At 35.3% G+C, this 21,533-nt stretch overlaps 1 protein-coding gene across 1 annotated transcript; it reads right to left on the reverse strand.

The window, feature by feature from the left end:
* Positions 1-18,107: 18,107 nt before the first annotated feature.
* On the reverse strand, positions 18,108-21,268 carry LOC127101266 (cytochrome P450 84A1). Its single transcript, XM_051038632.1, has 3 exons — positions 20,298-21,268; positions 18,702-18,954; positions 18,108-18,619 (listed from the first exon to the last, which is right to left on the reverse strand). Exons 1-3 carry the CDS (start codon positions 21,231-21,233, stop codon positions 18,252-18,254), a joined length of 1,557 nt encoding a protein of 518 aa, XP_050894589.1. The 5' UTR covers positions 21,234-21,268; the 3' UTR covers positions 18,108-18,251.
* Positions 21,269-21,533: the final 265 nt, after the last annotated feature.

Raw genomic sequence — 21,533 nt, forward strand, 5'->3', positions numbered from 1 at the left:
CATATATACTTACAAATTGAGAAACGGACTTAGTAATAATATTTTTTTCTCTTCAATTAACTTATTTTGTATGTATATTTGTATATCAGTTAATGAACATTGGATAAAGTGAATAAGGTATGGGTCCAAGAAACCATACTTTTGGAACCTATGTATGCATAAAACTGATGCATGTACCTAAATGATGTTAATATAAAAGGTGACATTAACAATGAACATAAATTGAAATCACCATAAAAGTTATACTTACGTGCACCATAATTAAAGTACGGTTATGTCAAGCCAACAAACACCTTCCACAATTTTCATAATAAAATCCTTTGCAATATAATGTTTTTCCTGAATCATGTTCCAATTATATATGGAAGGACTCTCCAAGATCCTCCACCATTCTTGTCAATCTTTGCAATAAATCTGGTTGAGACTCTAGGGTCTCAATCTTGTGAAGGGGGACTGAAGTAGAACAACTACCTTTCATACTTGCATAACCCAAAAAACATTCTCACACATGTCTAACATATTTATATTTGGATGGTCGAGTATACTCATCGATTTCAATTACTGCATCATAAAAACAACAACATAATAAGTAATTTTAAAAACACAAACAACAACATACAACACATACTTTTAATCAGACAAACGACAACGAAAGTTTCTAAACCAAACTTATATTTACCATAATTACATTCCAAGTTACATTATTCCACATCTTCTAGGTCAGACTCTCATGTGCCTCCTTGGTCACCCTCTTTTGCACCTCTTTGGCCTCCCTTTTCTATACCTCCTTGGTCAACCTCTCTTCCACCTCCTAGGTCATACTCTCCCGAACCTCCTTGGTCTCTCTCTCTCTCTCTCTCTCTCTCTCTCTCTCTCTCTCTCTCTCTCTCTCTCTCTCTCTCTCTCTCTCTCTCCATATCCTTATTCATCCTCTCGCGCACCCCTTAGATCACCCTTTCCTCCACCGCATGGGTCATACTCTTCTACATAGTCGTCCAATTATTTTCTAATGTTTTCACTACCCTTTGATCTACTAGCTCTTCAATATAGTTTTTGCGCATTATGTCACTCTTTGATGATGATCCGTAAAATAACCTCAGGCCAATGTGTCTTCCATCACCACATATACGCCCGCCATGCTCACTAGCTCCAATCACTTCTACCGATATATCATGGTGTGGTTGCGGAACAAAGGAACCAACATTGGTGTTTTCAGCCAACGAATCCTTCAACACAAATAAATTTTCATTAACAAATTAAATTAACTACTATTAATAATGTTAAAAAATGAATCTACTTAATATCTTTCCAACAACTATGCGTGTAGCTCTGATGTGAACTTGCCTCCCGGTCTTGGACGTGATCTCTTATATTTCTCTTTGTGTGATGAGGGAGATGGGCTACGATCAAGGATTAGAGAAGGATCTCTCAACTCTTGTTGACTTTGTTTTAATTTTCTTTTATCATAATCTCTTCCAATTTGTCATATCCTCTACGAGACAATCTATGAGGATATATATTTCTTGCCCTATTCTCCTTTCTTTTTTAAGTCTTAGCCAGAAATTCGAGAATACTATGAGACTCAGAATTGTTTTCCCAAACATCTTTATCAATAAAACTATAAGTCACATATGGAGGTGTTAAGTTAGTTCTCTTTGGATTTGTAGTATAATCAATTGTAAGTTGTGCCTTAAAACCTCTCAAACACTCATCAACATATGATATACATTTCTTTTCCAAGTTATCATCTACTAGAAGAATAAAATATTCTACATTTACAGAATAAATTTGGTAATATTATTAAACAGAAAAATAAATGATCATATATACTTGTGAAACAAATCATGAAAATTAAAATAAATACCTTAAGATCTGTCCATATACTCTTTTTCAATTTAGAACTAAATTTACTTCAACAATCTAACAAAATATTCGCTTTGCTTCTAGCAAGTATGTTGTGTAACTTTTAAAAGACGTAACATTTCCACCATAACACTTACAACTTTATAAACAAAAATTGTCTGACATCCTGATACTGATGATGCGGGCTTTTATCAAGTTGGTTATCATCGTGGCACCTCTAACTTTTCTTTTAATTTTAGACTTAGTAGATGTGGTTGTAGGATATGTGGTTGTTGTATGAGAGGTTGTGGTTGTAGGAGATGGGGTGGTTAAATCGTACATCTCTATACAAACAACAAACTACAATAAACATATTACTTACTAAGAGCACTTCATATTTATAAACTCATAATCATTTTACTTAAAACAACACTAAAAAGGAAAACATCTTTTACACAAAAAAGAAAAAAACTATTTTCATTTTTATCAACATAGACTCTATTTAGTAAAAATAGCAGTTGACTAATAAGCTAACTGATAGTTTATAGCTTATGTCTGATGACTGATTTCTGATAGTTTATAGCTTATACGTGATAGTTGATGACTAATAACTGATAAGCTAATTGAAGTGTTTGATAAAATTAAATTATAAATATAAAATAACATAAAAATATTTATACATAATTATTTTAAACAAAAATAAGTTATAAAGGATAAAAGTGGATTTTTTTTAAATAATAAGGATAAAAGTGGAAGAAAAAATGATAAGCTATAAGTTATAAGCTAAAACACTATTTAAAATAGGGTCTGAAAAATAAGTTATAAGATAGTAAAATAAGCTATAAGCTCGTGATAAAAATACTGTTACCAAACAAATCTAAATTGTCATATGAGCTTATAAGTTATAAGCTCACAAATGTGTCTTGCCAAACAGAGCCATAATCAGATCAACACAATCTACACAACAAAAACTAACATTTCTAAGTTACGTGCATGGATAAAGTAAAGTGAGTGAGTTACGTAACAAATATGTGATGAAGGAGATAAAAAATGGTGGAGGAAGCTTTATTGATGTTTGGTTGTCTTTCCTTCGTTTTAAGCCACACTTGAACTTCAATGGCGTTATGGCATTGAAGGGGGAAAATGTATGTTGATGTTCAAAAACTTATGTGTGTTGGAAGGAATGATATTCAAAATCGATTATGAAATACGAGTTTAGATATTAGGGCGTTTAGATGGAGATGATAAAGATGAAAATCGCTTAGGGTATATTTTCTAAAAAGACCTTTCGATTTCGCAGGACAATGAAGATGGACGAGAGTTGAAAACTAAATGAATAATTAGATATTATAGTTCTAAGAAATACATTCACAATATATTTACTCTTGCTTGAACAAATCAATGGAAGGAATAAATAAATTTTAAATAATTTTTTTAAAAAAAATAGATAACTAATGTTATCTCTTGGTTGTTTAATCCGACTAATTTATTTGAAATAAAAAAATAGTAAGATGCTAATTTAAATAATAATAGATAAAATTTAATTAAGAAAAAATAAATTCATTCAAAAAGTTAAATATATACATTATAAAAAATAAAGTAAATAATACAAGAGATTTGAAACATAATACTTTCATAATATTTTTTCTTGGTTGACTGTAATAACCAAGGAAATGCGTGTAAATTTTTTAATTAAAAATTAAAATTAAAATTAAAGTGTCTAATAGAGTGAATATACTTCGATTTGTGATTTTTTTTACGAAAATAATCCAACTTTTTAAAAAAATTCCCAAAATAACTCTGTTTTTCAAAAAGTTCCAAAACTACCCCATTTTTAGGAGGGGGCGCCAATCCAATTGGCGCCACCTCTTAAAATTAGAGTGCAGGCGCCAATTGAATTGGCTAGGGCACATGGTGCAGCCAATTCAATTGGCGCCCATGTGTAATTTTTCAAAGGAGGCGCCAATTGGATTGACACCTCAATGTATTTTGCAATTTTTTTTGTTAAACAGTCTACGTGATACATAATTTCGAAATATGACCAATTCATATTAATATAAATTGTCATTTACACAAAAAAGCCTAATGTTGATGACCGAGATCACCTAACCGACCTCCGGTCCCACATCCCCTAGCTACCCGAACCCGTGGCCCTAACCCACGTTGATGAATCCCCACTGGTGTTTGAGCATCTGAGAGGTCAGGAACATCACTACCAACTACAGGAGATGGCCTGTTGAGGTAGTCAGAAAAATCAGCATAGTCTTGAGTATGCATCGAAGGTGTACCGCCATAGCTGAGTTCATGACCCATGCCAAAGTAGTTGGGTTATGTTTGACTTATTGGTGGGCGACCAGGACAGTTGAAGGGAGACATGGGTGTGAATGACTCGTCGAGGAAAGGTTGGAAAGATTGTTGGGGTGTTTGGCAGAGATAGGATTGTTGGAGGTTTCTGTTTTGTGAGGTTTGGGTTTCTTGGCTATGGTAGGAGGAGGGACGGTTGGTGTTGAATGATGGTTGAGTGTTCTGGCTAAGGCGGCTTTGGTAGGGTGATGTGTTGGATGCGAAGTGATGTTGGGTCTCTGGTTGATGATCTATTTGTTGGTAGTGGTATGGGGTATGCTCTTGGTATTGTGGTTGGGTGTATGGTATGTTAGGGTTGTATGTTTGTGTGTTTGTGGAACGGAAAGTTTGACGGACAGGGGGTTGTGTGTAGCCGGTATAACAATGTTGTTAGGGGTTAGATGTTGATGCGTCTGGTGTGTAAGTTTGTTGGCGTGGTTCGTATAGGTACATATCCTCGGCGATGAACTCAAAACCAATCGATCTGTACCAAGTCATATAAGTACGACTTGGTTTTTCTTCATTTGGCATCAATGCGTCAGTTAAGACATGGTCATGGCGGTGCTTCTATTTGCGACACTCAGATCTTGCGAAGCTTTGCCATGGATTGAAGTTCCATTGATCGTTAACTTTGTGTAGATGTCATTCTCCTAGGCTTGCTATGGGATCTGGGATGTGTTGAAGCATACCGAACTGCAACTTCACACAATCACTATTATGCATCTCCACAGTTGTGAATCTTATTATCGATGTGTATGCAATCCATACGGCTGCGTCTTCTTCGTCGACTTCATGGTCATGATCCAAATTTAGGTATGGACGCCAAATGAACTGAAATGTGAAAGTAACTTGGATTATAAACTTGGTAGAAGAAGTTAACAAATTATAACAAAATAATGAGGTTATTATCCATACGTCTGTCGGTCGAAGGTGATCCAAGAGATTGTGATACTGGGTAATACAGTGTCTAGGACATCTGTTATAACTCATACCACGTGCTGACCATCTGCACCATAAAGGTAAAAATATTAGTTAGAGAAATAATCGTTAAAGTAAGTAAATATATAGCATTTTAAACAACTTACTTTTGTGCATACGGGAATGTGAAAGGGTTGTTGTTGACGGGCGCTAGGGACGGTAGTCTTGACCAACCTCATGCTTGGAGCAAAACAACACATCCAGAAAAGGTAGATGTGTCTTTGTGTGAATTTTTATACAAAGAGCTATAAAGATAGGCCAGACAAGCGGATCCCCAACTATAACTTCCTATTCTATCTACATGTCTTAGTAAAGGTAAATATATAACATGCATACTAGAACCACTACCTTTGGGAAATAAAAAAGAACCAATTAAAAGCATAATGTAACACCTAGTTTTTATTATTCGAGCCTCTTTGGTAGAATGCTCATCTAAATGTATACTGTTATAATATTACTTAAGGTGTGAAAGGAGTATACCTTGATCTCTTGAGTTATCATCTAACAAATCAGTATCCAAGAGGTCCATGCAAATTGAATTCGCATGGTTGGTTTTACCATTTACAACTTTACCTTCAATAGGAAGTCCCAATAGCATGTAGACATCTTCTAACGTCATGGTACACTCACTGGTTGGAAACCAGAATATGTGTGTCTCGAGACGCCATCTTTCGCATAACGCAAGAATGAATTTATTATCCACCGACCAAGACATAATTTTTCTTATATGTCCAAAATCGGCGAGTTCGACATACGGTTGAATCATCGGGTCCATGTGGACATATTCATGGACCTGAGTACGGAACCTTGAAACATCCTATAAAAGAAACAAGAAAATAATTTACTAAGTTGATATGTTATTAAAAGGTACTCTAGAAAAATAAAAAAATAATAAAACGCTTACATAAGTTGCTATGTTTGCAACTGTTCATCTATGCGATTCACCCATTGTGAGGATAGACATCTTGTCGGAGATGAAAGAGGTTGTTGCATATGAAAGATTTGATGTTGTAGAGGAAGTAGTGAGTGATGGTGTGAAAGAAGTGTTAGAGTTACCTTCCTATTTATAGGCAAAAGTGTGGAGCATAGGAAAATGTGTTTGCATGTGGTAGCCAAATGAATTGGCGCCCATGTGCATTTTTTACATGGTGTCGCCATTCAAATTGGAGCCTCCATAGACTCATGCATGACACACCTAGGTCTTAATGCTTGGTTACGAGGTCTGCATGCATGCAAGACATGGTGTAGCCAAATGGATTGATGCACATGTGCAAGGATTGTAAGGAGGCGCAAATTTATTTGGAGCTAGTGCTTGCATGTGTGACACATGGCTTTCCTCTCTCTTGCATGCTGGACACATCACTTCAGACTAGCTTACATGTTTGACACATCATTTTGGACTAGCTTGCATGTTAGACACATCACTTAGGAATAACTTGCATGTTAGACAAATCACTTACATATTTAAGTGTCTTACTATCAACATCCAACAATCAACACACATTCATCTACACCAAGAAATTAATTTTCATATGCAACAGAAATATTACAATGTCATCTTCACCGAAATATAGTGTCAATGTTCACAATAATGGTGAGACATACGAGTCTGAGTTATACGGATTTTGTTTTTGAAACACTGATACCATTCGACTTACAATAAAGAGAAATGCAAATTTCTTGCATTTGAAAAAAAGAATACAATCCTGCATAGGACCTGGTATTGTGTCAAAGATCACGTATCAAAATCCAATATTTTTTTAGAACAATCAATGTAAGTTTTTCCCGCTTAAGGTACAGGATGATGAAGATGTTGAATACATGTTTGTTAGTCATGAATATTCTGGCTGCAATTGTATTGAGTTGTATATTACTCTTCAACCATGTATACCATCTCAGCAATCTCAAATAACCAGTCAGGATGAATCTGATGAATTTGATTCACAATACTCAGAGGACGTCGACCCAGAAGCAGAAGCAGAAGTAAACGTCGTTGATGAAGAAGAAGAGGAGACCGAGATATAGGTCGATCATATGTTGAACAACGACATTGAAGATGATGATGAACCAATGCAAATACCTCCTAGTGATGTCTACAATCCGCCTCAACATATGAAAAACATGGATCTTCATGACGATGAAACATCCAACAGTGTTTTCTATAACCCGTATCCACGATCAGAAGGCGAGTTAAAGGTGGGAGACATGTTCCGCACTAAAGAAGAATGTGCGCGAGCTATCAAAAAATTACACATGAACAACCCTGCTGATTTTACAGTGAAACACACTTATTCGAGAAGGTATGTCATCGAATGTCGTAACATCCTTTGTAAGTTCCGGTTGGCTGCGGTTTACAAAAAGAAAAGCGACTCTTGGGAGATAGCTTCAATAAACCCACCTCACAGTTGCATTACAACTAACGTCGAACAAGATCACCGTAAATTAAGCGCTGCATTGATATGTCAAAATATTTTGCCCCTTTTTAACAAAGACCCATCAGTGAAGGTGAGTATAATTATATCTCATATCAGAACAAGATATAATTATACTCCATCTTACAAGAAAGCATGGATTGCAAGGACAAAGGATGCTGAACAGGTATTCGGAAACTGGGAGGATTCATACAAAGAATTGCCATGGTTTTTATGGGCACTAAAAACATATGTCCCGGGAACTGTGGCAATTATGGAGACATTGTCAGCAATGACGCCAGACAGAACCTGTGTTACTGGTAATAGAATCTTTCACCGTCTTTTTTGGGCGTTTGACCCATGCATCAAAGGTTTTGCATTCTGCAAACCTATTATTCAAATTGATGGAACATGGTTATACGATAAATACAATGGTCCTTTGCTTACGGAGGTTGCACAAGACGACAACAATAATGTCTTTCCCATTGCCTTTGCTCTGGTTGAACGTGAAACTGCTGGTGGTTGGGTTTCTTTCTTCGACCTCTCAGAACGCATGTGGCTCCACAAGTCAATCTCTGTTTGATTTCTGATAGACATGCTGCCATTGAGAGTGCCTACAATAACCATGACAACGGATGACTCCTTCTACCCATGTTTATTGCATTAGACATATTGCACAAAACTTCATGCGTGCAATAAAAAATAAGAATCTTCGCAAGAAGGTGGTGAATGTTGGGTATGCTCTAACACAACCGTCATTTTAATATTACCGTGATGAGATTAGCCTGTCTAATGAAGATGCAGGAAGATGGCTGAATAACATACCAGTAGAGCAGTGGACAAGGGCATTTGACGGAGGTTGTCGATGGGGCCACATGACAACAAACCTTGTGGAATGCATGAACGACGTATTCAAGTGCATTAGAAATCTGCCAATAACCGTCTTGGTCAGACCAGCCTATTATAGGTTGGCTTCTACGTTCGCAACCAGAGGTGAAAGATGGAATGCGGTGTTAATGTCTGGGCAAGTATCCAATGAGTGTTGCATGAAAGCCATGAAAGAGGAGAGCATCAAAGATAGCACACACGCTGTAACAGTCTTTGACCGTCATATGCAAAATTTCAGCGTCTAGGAAACAATGGACCAGAACGAGGGGAGACCAAATTTAACCTATGATATCAAACTAAACAGAAGTTGGTGCGACTGTGGAAAATTTCAGGTCTTCCGCATTTCTTGCTCCCATGTCATTGTAGCATGCGCACATACTCGCCAGGACGCTTACAACCATCTATCTGATATGTACAAGGCCGTCACCGCCATGAATGTGTATAATAAAAGCTTCTCGGTGCTACCAATGGAGGAATACTGGCCTCCATACGAAGGTGGCATAGTTTGGCACAACGACGAGATGCGTAGAAAGAAAAAAGGACGGCCAAACAACACACGTATCGGGACATAAATGGATATGACAGATAAAATGATAAGACTATGTAGTATCTGTCGTCAACCAGGACACAATAAGAACAACTGTCCCAATCGAGGAGCATCATCTGGGTCATAATCTTTTTGTAACATTGGATTTTTGTAACCTTCAATTTTTATATATCATTAAGTTTTTGTTACTGATTACAAAATATTTCTAATTGAAAACATAAGTGATGTCACTACAACATAAGCAAACTGAAAACAAAATATTTCTAATTGATTACAACAATCAAAGTGATGTCATCTCGTCCGAACATCATTTCCCTAGCATCCTTATCAGTTTTCATTGCACCCAACCAAAGATATTGTCGAGTCTCTCAATACTTCTAATTTTTCCTCTTCTGGTATTTTCCCATCTAACCAACGAACCAGCTCCCCCTTCAGTTGATCGAAAGTAGTGATGTTCTAGAAGAGCATCAACATCTGAGGTTTGTCTCTCGCATAAATCACCTTTCCATATCGGTGACGAACATCAAATATGATTGTCAAATGATGAAATGAGATGTGGAAAAATGATTCACACAACACCTCTATTTATAACAAAAAAATTGCAAAATACACTGAGGTGCCAATCCAATTGGCGTCTCCTTTGAAAAATTACACATGGACGCCAATTGAATTGGCTGCACCATGTGCCATAATCAATCCAATTGACGTCTGCATTCTATTTTTAAGAGGAGTCGCCAACTGGATTGACGCCTCCTCCTAAAAGTTGGATAGTTTGAGATATTTTTTTAAAACAGGATTATTTTAAGAATTTTTTTTAAAAATTAGATTATTTTGGTAAAAATTTCTCGATTTGTTAGAATATGGAACTAAATATTTATTAGGAAAAATAGTATTAGTAGCCGTGGCAATCTTAAAAGAAAAATTAAAATTTTCAAAATAAAATTCCTTCTTAAAATAGTCTTTTAAAACCTCAATCTACTATACCCAATTAAATTTATTCTCTCCAAAAAGTTGAAGTTTTTGGATTGTCTGTCACTTTCTCACCGAATTGATTTTTTCTGTGTTAGAAAATTGTAACCGAGTGATACTGTTGGTTTCCTAATTTGATGCTATTTTATTCATAATCACTTTCAAAAAGTTAAGTGCTATTTCATCCATATTGTTTTGGGACCAATTTATTTATTTGCATGGGTAGTTCTGTCTATGGAAAGTGCACATCTACATAACCAATAATGACATAAACCTTCTTAATTGGATGATACCGATGAGATCTAAACGTGTGATACTGATATTCTAAACCTAAGTTTTGTTATTTCATCCATGTAGTTATAATTAAATACAAAACATAAAATCAGTCTGAACAAAAAAGCTTAAAACATTTTAGAATAGGGATATGAATGGATAAAAAAAATTAGATTATGTCGATAATTTAAATCAAATCAAATAAAAAAAAATTGATTTTTTAATTTAATACAAAAACCAAACTAAACTAATGAAAGACTAAATCATTTGGTTCGGCTCTCGATTTTAATTTTTAGGAACCAAAAATTTCATTAACATTAAAAGTCTTTATAAAGAGTTACATTCATTAACTCAATAAAAGAGGTAAAGAAGATAAAGTGACACATGGACAAATGTGGTGGTCTCAAGCCTTATGTCACTTGTCTCCTCCATACACCCTCTCTCCGATGTGGCTGCTCCGGGATCGGATCCGAAGTGTGGGTGGGTGTAGACACGTTAGTGTCGGTTTGTAGGCAGAACTTAAGCACTTAGGCACGATGCACCGAGCTACGGTTTGTAGTGCTTTGAATTCAGGAATAGACAACTATTTGTGAAATGTAGCAGAATGAAAATAGAAAAAAGAATTTTTTACCCAAATACCCCACTTTTAAAAAAAAAATCTCAAAATAACTCCATTTTCAAAAAAAATCCCAAACTACCCCAGTTTCAAAAAAAAAATACATAAGGCATAAGCATCAGACTAATTGGTGCATACCCTTAAACTTTAAGTGGTGGCGCCAATTAGATTGGCTACAACACATGGTACTGCCAATACAATTGGCGCCCATGTGTAATTTGGAAGAGGAGGCGCCAATTGATCTGGCGCCTCAGTGTAATGTGAATTTTTTTTATAAATAGATGTGTTGTGTGATTCATTTTTCCACATCTCATTTCGTCATATTGCAAACATGTTTGGTGTTCATCGTCGCTATGAAAAAGTGATTTATTCGAGGGACAAGCCTCTGATGTTGATGCTCTTCTGAAACATCTGTAGTTTCGATCAACTGAAGAGGAAGTTGGTTCGTTGGTTAGATGGAAAAATACGAGAAAGGAAAACATTAGAGTATTGAGAGACTCAATAGTATATTTGGTTGGGTCCGAGTAAAAACTGATAAGGATGCTAGGGAAATGATGTTTGAACGAGATGACATCAGTTTGATTGTTGTAATCAGTTAGAAATGTTTTGTTTTAAGTTTGCTTATGTTGTAGTGATGTTTGTTGTTAACCTTGTTGTAACAAAAAGATAGTGATATATAAAAATACAAGGTTACAAAAATTGAAAGGAGATACTAAATTATGATACAGATGTTGCTCATTGATTGGAACATTTGTTCTTATTGTGTCCTGGTTGACGATATATACTACATAATCTTATCATTTTATCAGTCGTATCCATTTCTGTTCTAATATGCGTGTTGTTTGGCTGTCCTTTTTTCTTTCTTCGCATCTCATCGTTGTGTCAAACTACGTCACCTTCATATGGAGACCAATATTCCTCCATTGGTAGCACTGAGAAGCTTTTGTTATACACATTCATGATAGTAATGGCCTTGTAAACATCAGGTAGATGGTTGTAAGCGTCCTGACGAGTATGTGCACATGCCGCAATGACATGGGAGCAAGGAATACAGAAGGCCTGGAACTTTCCACAATCGCACCAGCTTCTGTTTAGTTTGACAACATAGGATAAATTTGGCCTCCCCTCATTGTGGTCCATTGTTTCCTGTACACTAAATTTTTGCCTATGACGGTCAAAGACTGTAATCGCGTGCATGCTAGCTTTGATACTTTCCTCTTTCATCATTTTCATACAACATTCATTGAATATTTGACCCGACATTAACACTGCACTCCATCTTTCACCTCTGGTTGCGAAGGTAGAAGCCAACCTAAAATAGGTTGTTCTGACCAAAGCGGTTATTGGTAGATTTCTAATGCCTTTGAATACGCCGTTCATGCATTCCACAAGGTTTGTTGTCATGTGGCCCCATCGACAACCTCTGTCAAATGCCCTTGTCCACTGCTCTACTGGTATGTTATCCACCCATCTTCCTGCATTTGCATTAGACAATCTAATTTCATCACGGTAATGTTGAAATGACGGCTGAGTTAGAGCATACCCTGCATTCACCACTTTTTTGTGAAGGTTCTTATATTTGATTGCACGTATGAAGTTTTGTGTGATATGTCTAATGCAATAGACATGGGTAGAAGGAGGATCATGCCATCCGTTATCATGGTTATTGTAAGCACTCTCAATGGTAGCATGTCTACCTGAAATCAAACAGAGATTGGCTTGTGGAGCGACATGTGTTCTGAGATATCGAAGGAAGAAACCCCAACCACCAGCGGTTTCACCTTCAACCAGAGCAAAGGCAAATACATTATTGTTGTCGTCTTGTGCAACAGCCATAAGCAAACTACCCTTGTATTTTCCGTATAACCATGTTCCATCAATTTGAATAATAGGTTTGCAAAATGCAAAACCTTTGATGCACGGTTCAAACGCCCAAAAGAGGCGGTGAAAGATTCTATTTCCAGCAACATAGGTTCCGTTTGGCGTAAATGCTGGAAATGTCTCCATAATTGCAACAGTTCTTGGTACGTATGTTTTTAGTGCCATAAAAACCGTGACAATTCTTTGTATGAATCCTCCTAGTTTCTGAATACTTGTTCAACAATCTTTGTCCTTACAATCCATGTTTTCTTGTCAGATGAAGTAATTATATCTTGTAACGATATGAGATATTATTATACTCACCTTCACTGATGGGTCTTTATTAACAAGCGGCAAAATTTCTTGACATATCAATGCAGCGCTTAATTTACAGTGATCTTGTTCAACATTAGTTGCAATGCAACTGTGAGGTGGGTCTATAGAAGCTATCTCCTAAGAGTCGCTTCTCTTTTTATGAGATGCATCCAACCGAAACTTGCAAAGGATGTTACGACATTCGATGACATACCTTCTCGAATCAGTGCGCTTCTCGGTGAAATCAGCAGAGTTATTCATGTGAAATGTTTTGATAGCTCACACACATTCTTTTTTAGTGCGAAACATGTCTCCCACTTTTAACTCATCCTCTGATCGTGGGTACGGGTTATAAAAAACAATGTTGGATGTTTCATCATCATGCAGATCCATGTGTCATATGTTGAGGCAGATTATATACATGGCTTGGAGGTAATGGCGCTGGATGATCGTCATCTTCAATGTTGTTGTTCAACAAATGATCGACCTGTGTCTCAATCTCTTCTTCTTCTTCTTCAACGACATTGTCTTCTACTTCTGGATTGACTTCATCTGAGTTTTCTGAATCAAATTCATCAGATTCAACTTGATTAGTTATCTGAGATTGCTGAGATGGTATACTTGGTTGAAGAGTAATATATAACTCAATAGAGTTGTAACCAGAATGTTCGTGACTAACAAACATATATTCAACATCTTCATCGTCCCGTACCTTTAGCGGAAAAAATTTGCATTGATTGTTCTCGAAAAAAAATTGGATTTCGATACGTGATTTATGACACAAGATCAGATCCTATGCATGATTCAATTAATTTTTTCAAATGCAAGAAATCTGAATTTCTCTTGATCGTAAGTTGGATAATGTCGGTGTTTCAAAAACAAAACCCGTATAGATCACACTCATATGTCTCACCGTTACAGTGAATATTGATAATATATTTTGGTGCAGATGACATTGTAATATTTTTTATGCAAATGAAAAGTAATATTTTTTTTTGGTGTAGATGAGTCTGTGTTGATTGTTGGATGTAGATAGTAAGACACTTAAATAGACAAGTGATGTGTCAAGCATGCAAACTCTAGCGCCCGTCCAATTGGCACTAGCATGTTTCCTTGTACATGTGCGTCAGTCCAATTGGCGCTAGCATGTCTTCCTTGCAGACCTCGTAACTCAGCATGCAGAGCCATGCAAGCGCCAGGCTAGGTGAAGACCATGCATGCATGCAAGTCTAGGAGGCGCCAATTTGATTGACGCTAGCATGTTACATTTGCGTGTGTAAGCCAAACCATTTGGCACTAGAGTGCAAGCACTATTATCCATGCATTCAAACTTTTGCATGTCTTTGCATGTCACTCATTATAAATAGCCATGCAAGTCTCACATTTTTTCCTCACCAACAATCACTTATTCCTCTATAACAACAACTCTTTCATCTGCAACAACCAGTGTTTCAAATATTTACTCCGATAAGATGTTTCTCCTCATTATGGCTGAATCGCATAGAGGTACAGTTGCAAACATAGCAACTTATGTAAGCGTTTAATTATTGTATTATTTTTCTAGAATAATTTTTAATAACGATACTTAATTTGTTGTTTATCTTTTATAAAGTAACTTATTTTGTTGTTTATTTTTTAGGATGTTTCTAGGTTTTGAACTCGGGTCCACGAATTTATACACATGGACCCGATGATTCAACCATATGTAGAACTCGCCGATTTTGGACATATAAACAAAATAATGTCTTGGTCGGTGGATAATAAATTTATTCTTGTATTATGTGAAAGATGGCATCCCGAGACACACACATTCTGGTTTCCAACCGGTGAATGTACTGTGACATTAGAATACGTCTACATGTTATTGAGACTACCTATCAAAGGTAAGGCGGTAAATGGTAAAACCAACTATGCAAATTCAATTTGCATGGACCTCTTGGATGCTGATTTGTTAGATAATAACTCAAGAGGTCAAGGTATACTCCTTTCACGCCTTAAGGCATATTATAACAACTTACAGTTAGATGAGAATTCTACCAAAGAGGCTCGAATAATAAAAAAATAGGTGTTACATTATGCTTTTAATTTGTTTATTTTTATTTCCCGAAGGTAGTGGTTCTAGTATGCATGTTATGTATTTACCTTTACTAAGACATGTAGATAGAATAAGAAGTTATAGTTGGGGGTCCGCTTGTTTGGCTTATCTTTATAGCTCTTTGTGTAAAAATGCACACAAAAGACACATCTACATTTTCTGGATGTGTTGTTTTGCTCTAAGCATGAGGTTGGTCCAGACTACCGTCCCTAGCGCCCATCAACAACAACTCATTCACACTCCCGTATGCACAAAAGTAAGTTCTTAAAAATGGACTATATTTACTTACTTTACCGATTATTATCTCTAAATAATATTTTTACTTTTATGGTGTAGATGGTTGGCACGTGGTATGAGTTATAACAGATGTCCTAGACACTGTATTACCTAGTATCGCAATCTCTTGGATCACCTTCGACCAACATATGTATGACCATTAACCTAATTATTTCGTAATAATTTGTTAATTTCTTCTACCAAATTTATAATCTAATATATGTTCACATTTTAGTTCATTTGGCGTCCATATCTAAAATTGGATCATGACCATGAAATTAACGAATAAGACGTAGCCGTTTGGACGGCATGCACATCGATCATAAGATTCACCACTGTGGAGATGCACAATAGTGATCGTGTTAAATTGCAGTTCGGTATGCTTCAACATATCCCAGATCCCCCGACAAACCTAGGAGAATGGCATCTACGCAAAGTTAACGACCAATGGAACTTTAACCCATCGCAAAGCTTCGCTAGATCTGAGTGTCGCAAATGGAAGCACCACCAAGACCATGCCTTAACTGACGATGTGATGCCAACTGAAGAAAAAACAAGTCGTAATTATATGGCTTGGTACAGATCGGTTGGATTTGAGTTCATCGCCGAGGATATGTACCTATACGACCCACGTCAGGCAACTTACACACCAAAAGGCTCAACATCTAACCCCCAACAACATTGTCAGACCGACTACTCACAACCCCCTATCCATCAAAATTTCCGATCCACAAACACATAAACCTATAACCCTAACACGCCAAACACCTAACCACAATACCAAGAACATACCCCGTACCACCACCAACAACTAGATCATCATCAAGACATCCAACATCACTATGCACCCAACATATCACCTTACCATAGCCGCCTTAGCCAAAACACTCAACGATCATTTATAACCAACCGTCCCTCCTTCTACCATAGCCAAGAAGCCCAAACATCTCCAAACCAAAACCTTTAACAACCATATGTCTACCAAACACCACAACAATCATTTCAACCTTTTCTCGACGCTTCATTCACACCAATGTCTCCCTTCAATCGTCTCGGTCGCCCTCCAACAACTCAAACACACCCCAACTACTCTGGCATGGGTCATGAACTCAGATATGACGGTACCCCTTCAATGCATACACAAGACTACGCTGATTTGTCTGACTATTTCAGGCAATCTCCTGCAGTTGATGGTGATGTTCCTGGGTCCTCATATACTCAAACACTTGGAGTAAATCATCAGCGTGGGTTAGGACCATGAGTTCGGGTAGCTAGGGAATGTGGGACCGGAGGTCGGTTAGGTGATCCCGGTCATCGACATTAGTCTTTTTTGTGTAAACGGGTATTTATATTAATATGAATTGGTCCGATTTCGACTTTATCTATCATGTACAATGTTTTTAAAAAAAAATACGAAACACACACAGGTGTTAGACCAATTGGCGCCTCCTTTAAAACTTAACACATAGGCGCCAATTGGATTGACAACACAAGGTGGACTAGTCAATCCAATTGGCGGCTCCTCTCTAAGTTTAAGAGCAAAGACCAATTCATCTGGCGTCTCCTTTAAAACTCAACACATAGGCGCCAATTGGATTGACAACACAAGGTGGACTAGCCAATCCAATTGGCGCCTCCCCTCTAAGTTTAAAAACAGACACCAATTCATCTGGCGTCTCCTCTTCAAAGTGGGGTAGTTTGGGATTTTTTTTGAAAACTGAGTTATTTTTGGATTTATTTTGAAAAACTGGGTTATTTGGGTAAAAATTTCAATAGAAAACGCTTGAGAAGAGTTGTTGTAGGCGAAACAATACAACTTTTAGTAAAATATTGTTGAAAGAGTGTTGTTTCATCAATGATCGCAACCTTGTGAAACAACACTAACATGCTTATAAATTGATCATTCTGGATTCAGAAAATAACAGAAACGTACTTCAATAAAATTCTAGATTATCTTTCACATATTCTAGTTTTCATCAATCTTGTGCATGACTCGAGTATAAGCTGAAAAACTAAAAGACATTTGATAGTGTTTGAAATACTATAAGAAAAGTGATTCGGTCACGATTCCAACTTGAATCCATTCAATCCATAAACATTATCTAACACTTTTGTATTTGATTGTGAACTTATTTTGATTGTATTAGTCACTTCCGTTTGTCAAATTTTATATGTGATGTTGAACTTATTTTGATTGAATTAGTCACTTCCAAATGTCAACTCTTATATTTGACGGTAAATCTTATTTCATGGTGTAATGAAAATCATATTCCTATTTTATATGAATTTAATACAATTTAAAAATTATTTGAAAAGTAAAAAATAAAATAGATTATATGAAATATATAATTTAAAAAAATAATAATAAAAAATTACATCAAAAAAATCACAAATAAATATAATGTTTAAAAAAATATTATAAATCGATCAACCAGAACAAAATCTATATTTAAAAAAAATTAAAAGTCAAAACAAACCAAACCAATAAATATATTATCGATTCATATATATTTCAAACCGAAAATCAAACAGATTACACATCTATCTTAAAACTAATTTAGTTACTTTAATTATATTTAATTATATATAATTACTAATTAATTAATTTTGTTATAAATTAATGAAGATTTATCCGTGGATCATGATCACGGTATAAAGTGTATCATACATACATTATAAAAAAAAAACATCATATCACAATTCAATTATAGCTTATTTTATTTCTTTTAACTCAATCATTCTTCCAAACACAACATATAGTACTCTTAAAATTTAAAACTTAAAACTCCAATTACATTATTTTTAGCTGAAAGATCCTTAAATAGTCAACAAAACAAATCAAAGAGGACAATTGAGACGATAACTCGGTACTGCAACAAGCTGAACAGCTCTAGGAGCAGTGAGACCAAACACATCATTCATGTCAAGATCACTTGGTTGCATTCCATTAGGCAACTCCCACTTGAAACAATGAAGCAAATTAGCCACGGCTATGTCCACACCATAGAGGCCAAGTTGCATCCCTGGACATGACCTTCTTCCTGACCCAAAAGGAATGAACTCAAAGTTGCTTCCTTTGAAATCCGGCATACCCTCGTTCAAAAATCTCGACGGGTTGAATTTCTCCGGCTCTTCCCATGCGTTTTTGTCGCGTCCGATCGCCCATGCGTTTATCATAACGCGAGTTGATTTCGGGATAAAGTAACCTGCCACAAAAGGATATTGAGTGATAACAATGATATGCGTTAACCAAATAAAAACAAATATTTATCATTAATAAATAAAGACCTGAGACGGTAGTGTCTTCTACGGTCTCATGGAGAAGTAGGGGAATAGGAGGGTGGAGTCGAAGGGTTTCTTTGATAATGCATCTGAGAAAAGGTAGGTTTTCTAGATCGGTTTCGTTGAATCTTCGATCCAATCCTACAACATCGGTTAGGTCTTGTTGAATCCTTTGAAGATCTTTTGGACTTTTCATGAGTTCTGCCATTGCCCATTCTATCACTGATGCCACTGTCTCCGTTCCACCAAACATAACGTCCTGCATTAAATTATGTCTGAATATGAGACTAATCTAGTTTAATTTAAGGGCTAATATATCTAGTTATTTTTGCCGGCTTAGAAAAAATAGAAGGGCATGCAAATATCAAGAAGTGTAGTCTAATTAGAGATGAATCTTTAGACAATATATCTCGTAAACATAAAACACTAATGACACCCCCTCTTTCTCCTTCTCCTATGGGACCTTTATAAATTCAAATAACCTTTCAATAAGATTGTGTTAGTCAAATTCTATTGACAACATATTTGACTAGCAAATAGTGGATTATATAGAGAGAGAAAGCAAATGGCTATTTTATTCATAAGAAAATATTACACCAAATATCAATATCTTTTTTATAAAAGTATATAATTGTTTTTAAATTATTCAAAAAGATAATATATTTTTTAAAAGTAATTTATTTAATAAAATATAAATGAAATAAGTTGTAAATAAAGGATAAAGTATCATAAAAAAATTTATTCCTTTTAAATAATAGAAATGTTCATATTAATACTAATATTAAATGTATCAATCAGACTTTTTTTATTAGTATTCATGTGGACAGAAGAAATTTAAAACGTCTATTATTGTGTTATAAATATAAGAAAAAAATATTTTTAGGTTCAATAAATAACTAATATATTTAATTCATATTTAAAATTAAGTATATTAAGAATCCCAAATAAAAATATATTTTATATTCATTATAGTGAATAAATACAATATTCTTTAAAAGAGTTACTTATTTATGTTTTCAGGACATTAGTTATACATGTATTTAAAAAATATAATTTTTTTGTCTCTTAATAAATATTCGAGTTATCTTTTTAATCTCTTAATGAATAGTGAGGGGCAGTTATTTATATTTATATTTGAGATTGAGGAAAGTACTAAAGGAAAGAGATGATTTGTATAAATGTGTGAAACAAGTACTTTGTATAAATTTGATAGACTCAATAATAAAATTATAATTAAATGTTTTTCTTGACTCAATTTTAAGAAAAAATAATAATTAAATAATTAAATGTTGGTGCAAAGTTTATAAGTTATTTTTAAATTGTGTTTTGAAAATAATTTCGTTAAAAACGTAATATGGAAGAAAAAAAACCATCTCCTAGTCTATTATTGTAATATCTCTTACTTTTTTATATATTAAAAAATAAAATAGGGAATTTAATATAAATTTATGGTATTTATTTTTTATATGGAGATTTCTAAAGCATTTTCTAAATTTACCTGGTTAATTTTAACTTGTTATCTTCTAATAATAATAAGAGACATATCTAGAGAATGAATAAATAAATAGATAAATAAATAAATAAATAAATATAACACTTTACCATGATAAGCGCTTTGATATTATCTCTAGTAAGCTTAAGTGTTGATTGTGAAGTTTCTGCAGCATTAACATCGCTTTCATCAAGAAACGCCATTAATTCATCAACCATATCTACATCCTCTTCCTTCTCACTATCTTTATTCTCCATGCTATTCTTCCTCTTTGTCACATGATCATCAATAATCTCATCAATAAACACATCAAGTGCTTTTCTTGCACTAGCCAATCTTTTATTGAAGTCCTGTCCATTAAACCAACGCAACCAGGGAAGAAATTCAGCAATGTCAAAAGCTCCGAAAAGCTTAGAAAACTCTTGCAAAATTCCCATGAATTCATCTTGCCCCTTGTTAAGATTCGACCCAAATGCAGCCTTAAAGGTGATGCTTCTGGTAAGAGAGAAAATAAGTTCGCCTAAATTAACAGGCGAACCTATTTTCGAGGCAACGGTTTGAACCGTTGTCTCGACTTCCTCTCTTACGGAAGCCCATGATTCGGCCCGTTTACGGCTGAAGAGTTTCATGACACAGATCTTACGCATTTGCCTCCAAAACGGACCGTAGTTCGCGAATGCCATGTCCGCCTGGTCGTATGTTAGGTAATTGATTGCAATATTGGCTGGCCGATTCGCGAAAACACCGTCTTGGACTTGAAGGACTTCGCGGGCCATTTCGGGAGTCGAAACGGCGACAATGTGGATCACACCCATTTGAAGATGGCAGAATCCACCATACTTTTCAGCTAGCTTGGCCATACCATGGTGGGTTAGTTGGTCCATAATCAACATGTTCCCTATGATGGGTAAACCTTTTGGGCCAGGTGGGTATGGGAGTTTTTTCTTACGAAAATTAAGTGAAAAGATAACAAGAGTTGAGAGAGTGATGAGAAGAAAAATAAGAGTTGAAGGTTCAACATATTGAAGAATGAACTCCATTGGCATTGTGGTGTGTGGTTGGAATGGGATGAAGAGAGTTTATAAGCATCCAACTAATACTTATTATTAATATTATTATATTAAAATTTTATGATTCACTTACCATTTGAGGGTTTGATATTTAGAGTAATTTGATATTTTGTTTTTAAAAAAATCAATATTCTTAATATTACATTATTATTTTAAATTTTTTTCTTTCTTTTGTTATTAAAAAGTCAAAATGAAAATGGGAATTATGGTTATTAAAAGATGACATGTTTCCGACCAAATTTTAAGACAGAGATGTATTAAAAAAAGCTAAAAATA

This window comes from Lathyrus oleraceus, chromosome 7 (assembly GCF_024323335.1).
Source record: "Lathyrus oleraceus cultivar Zhongwan6 chromosome 7, CAAS_Psat_ZW6_1.0, whole genome shotgun sequence".
Taxonomy (NCBI): Eukaryota; Viridiplantae; Streptophyta; class Magnoliopsida; order Fabales; family Fabaceae; genus Lathyrus; species Lathyrus oleraceus.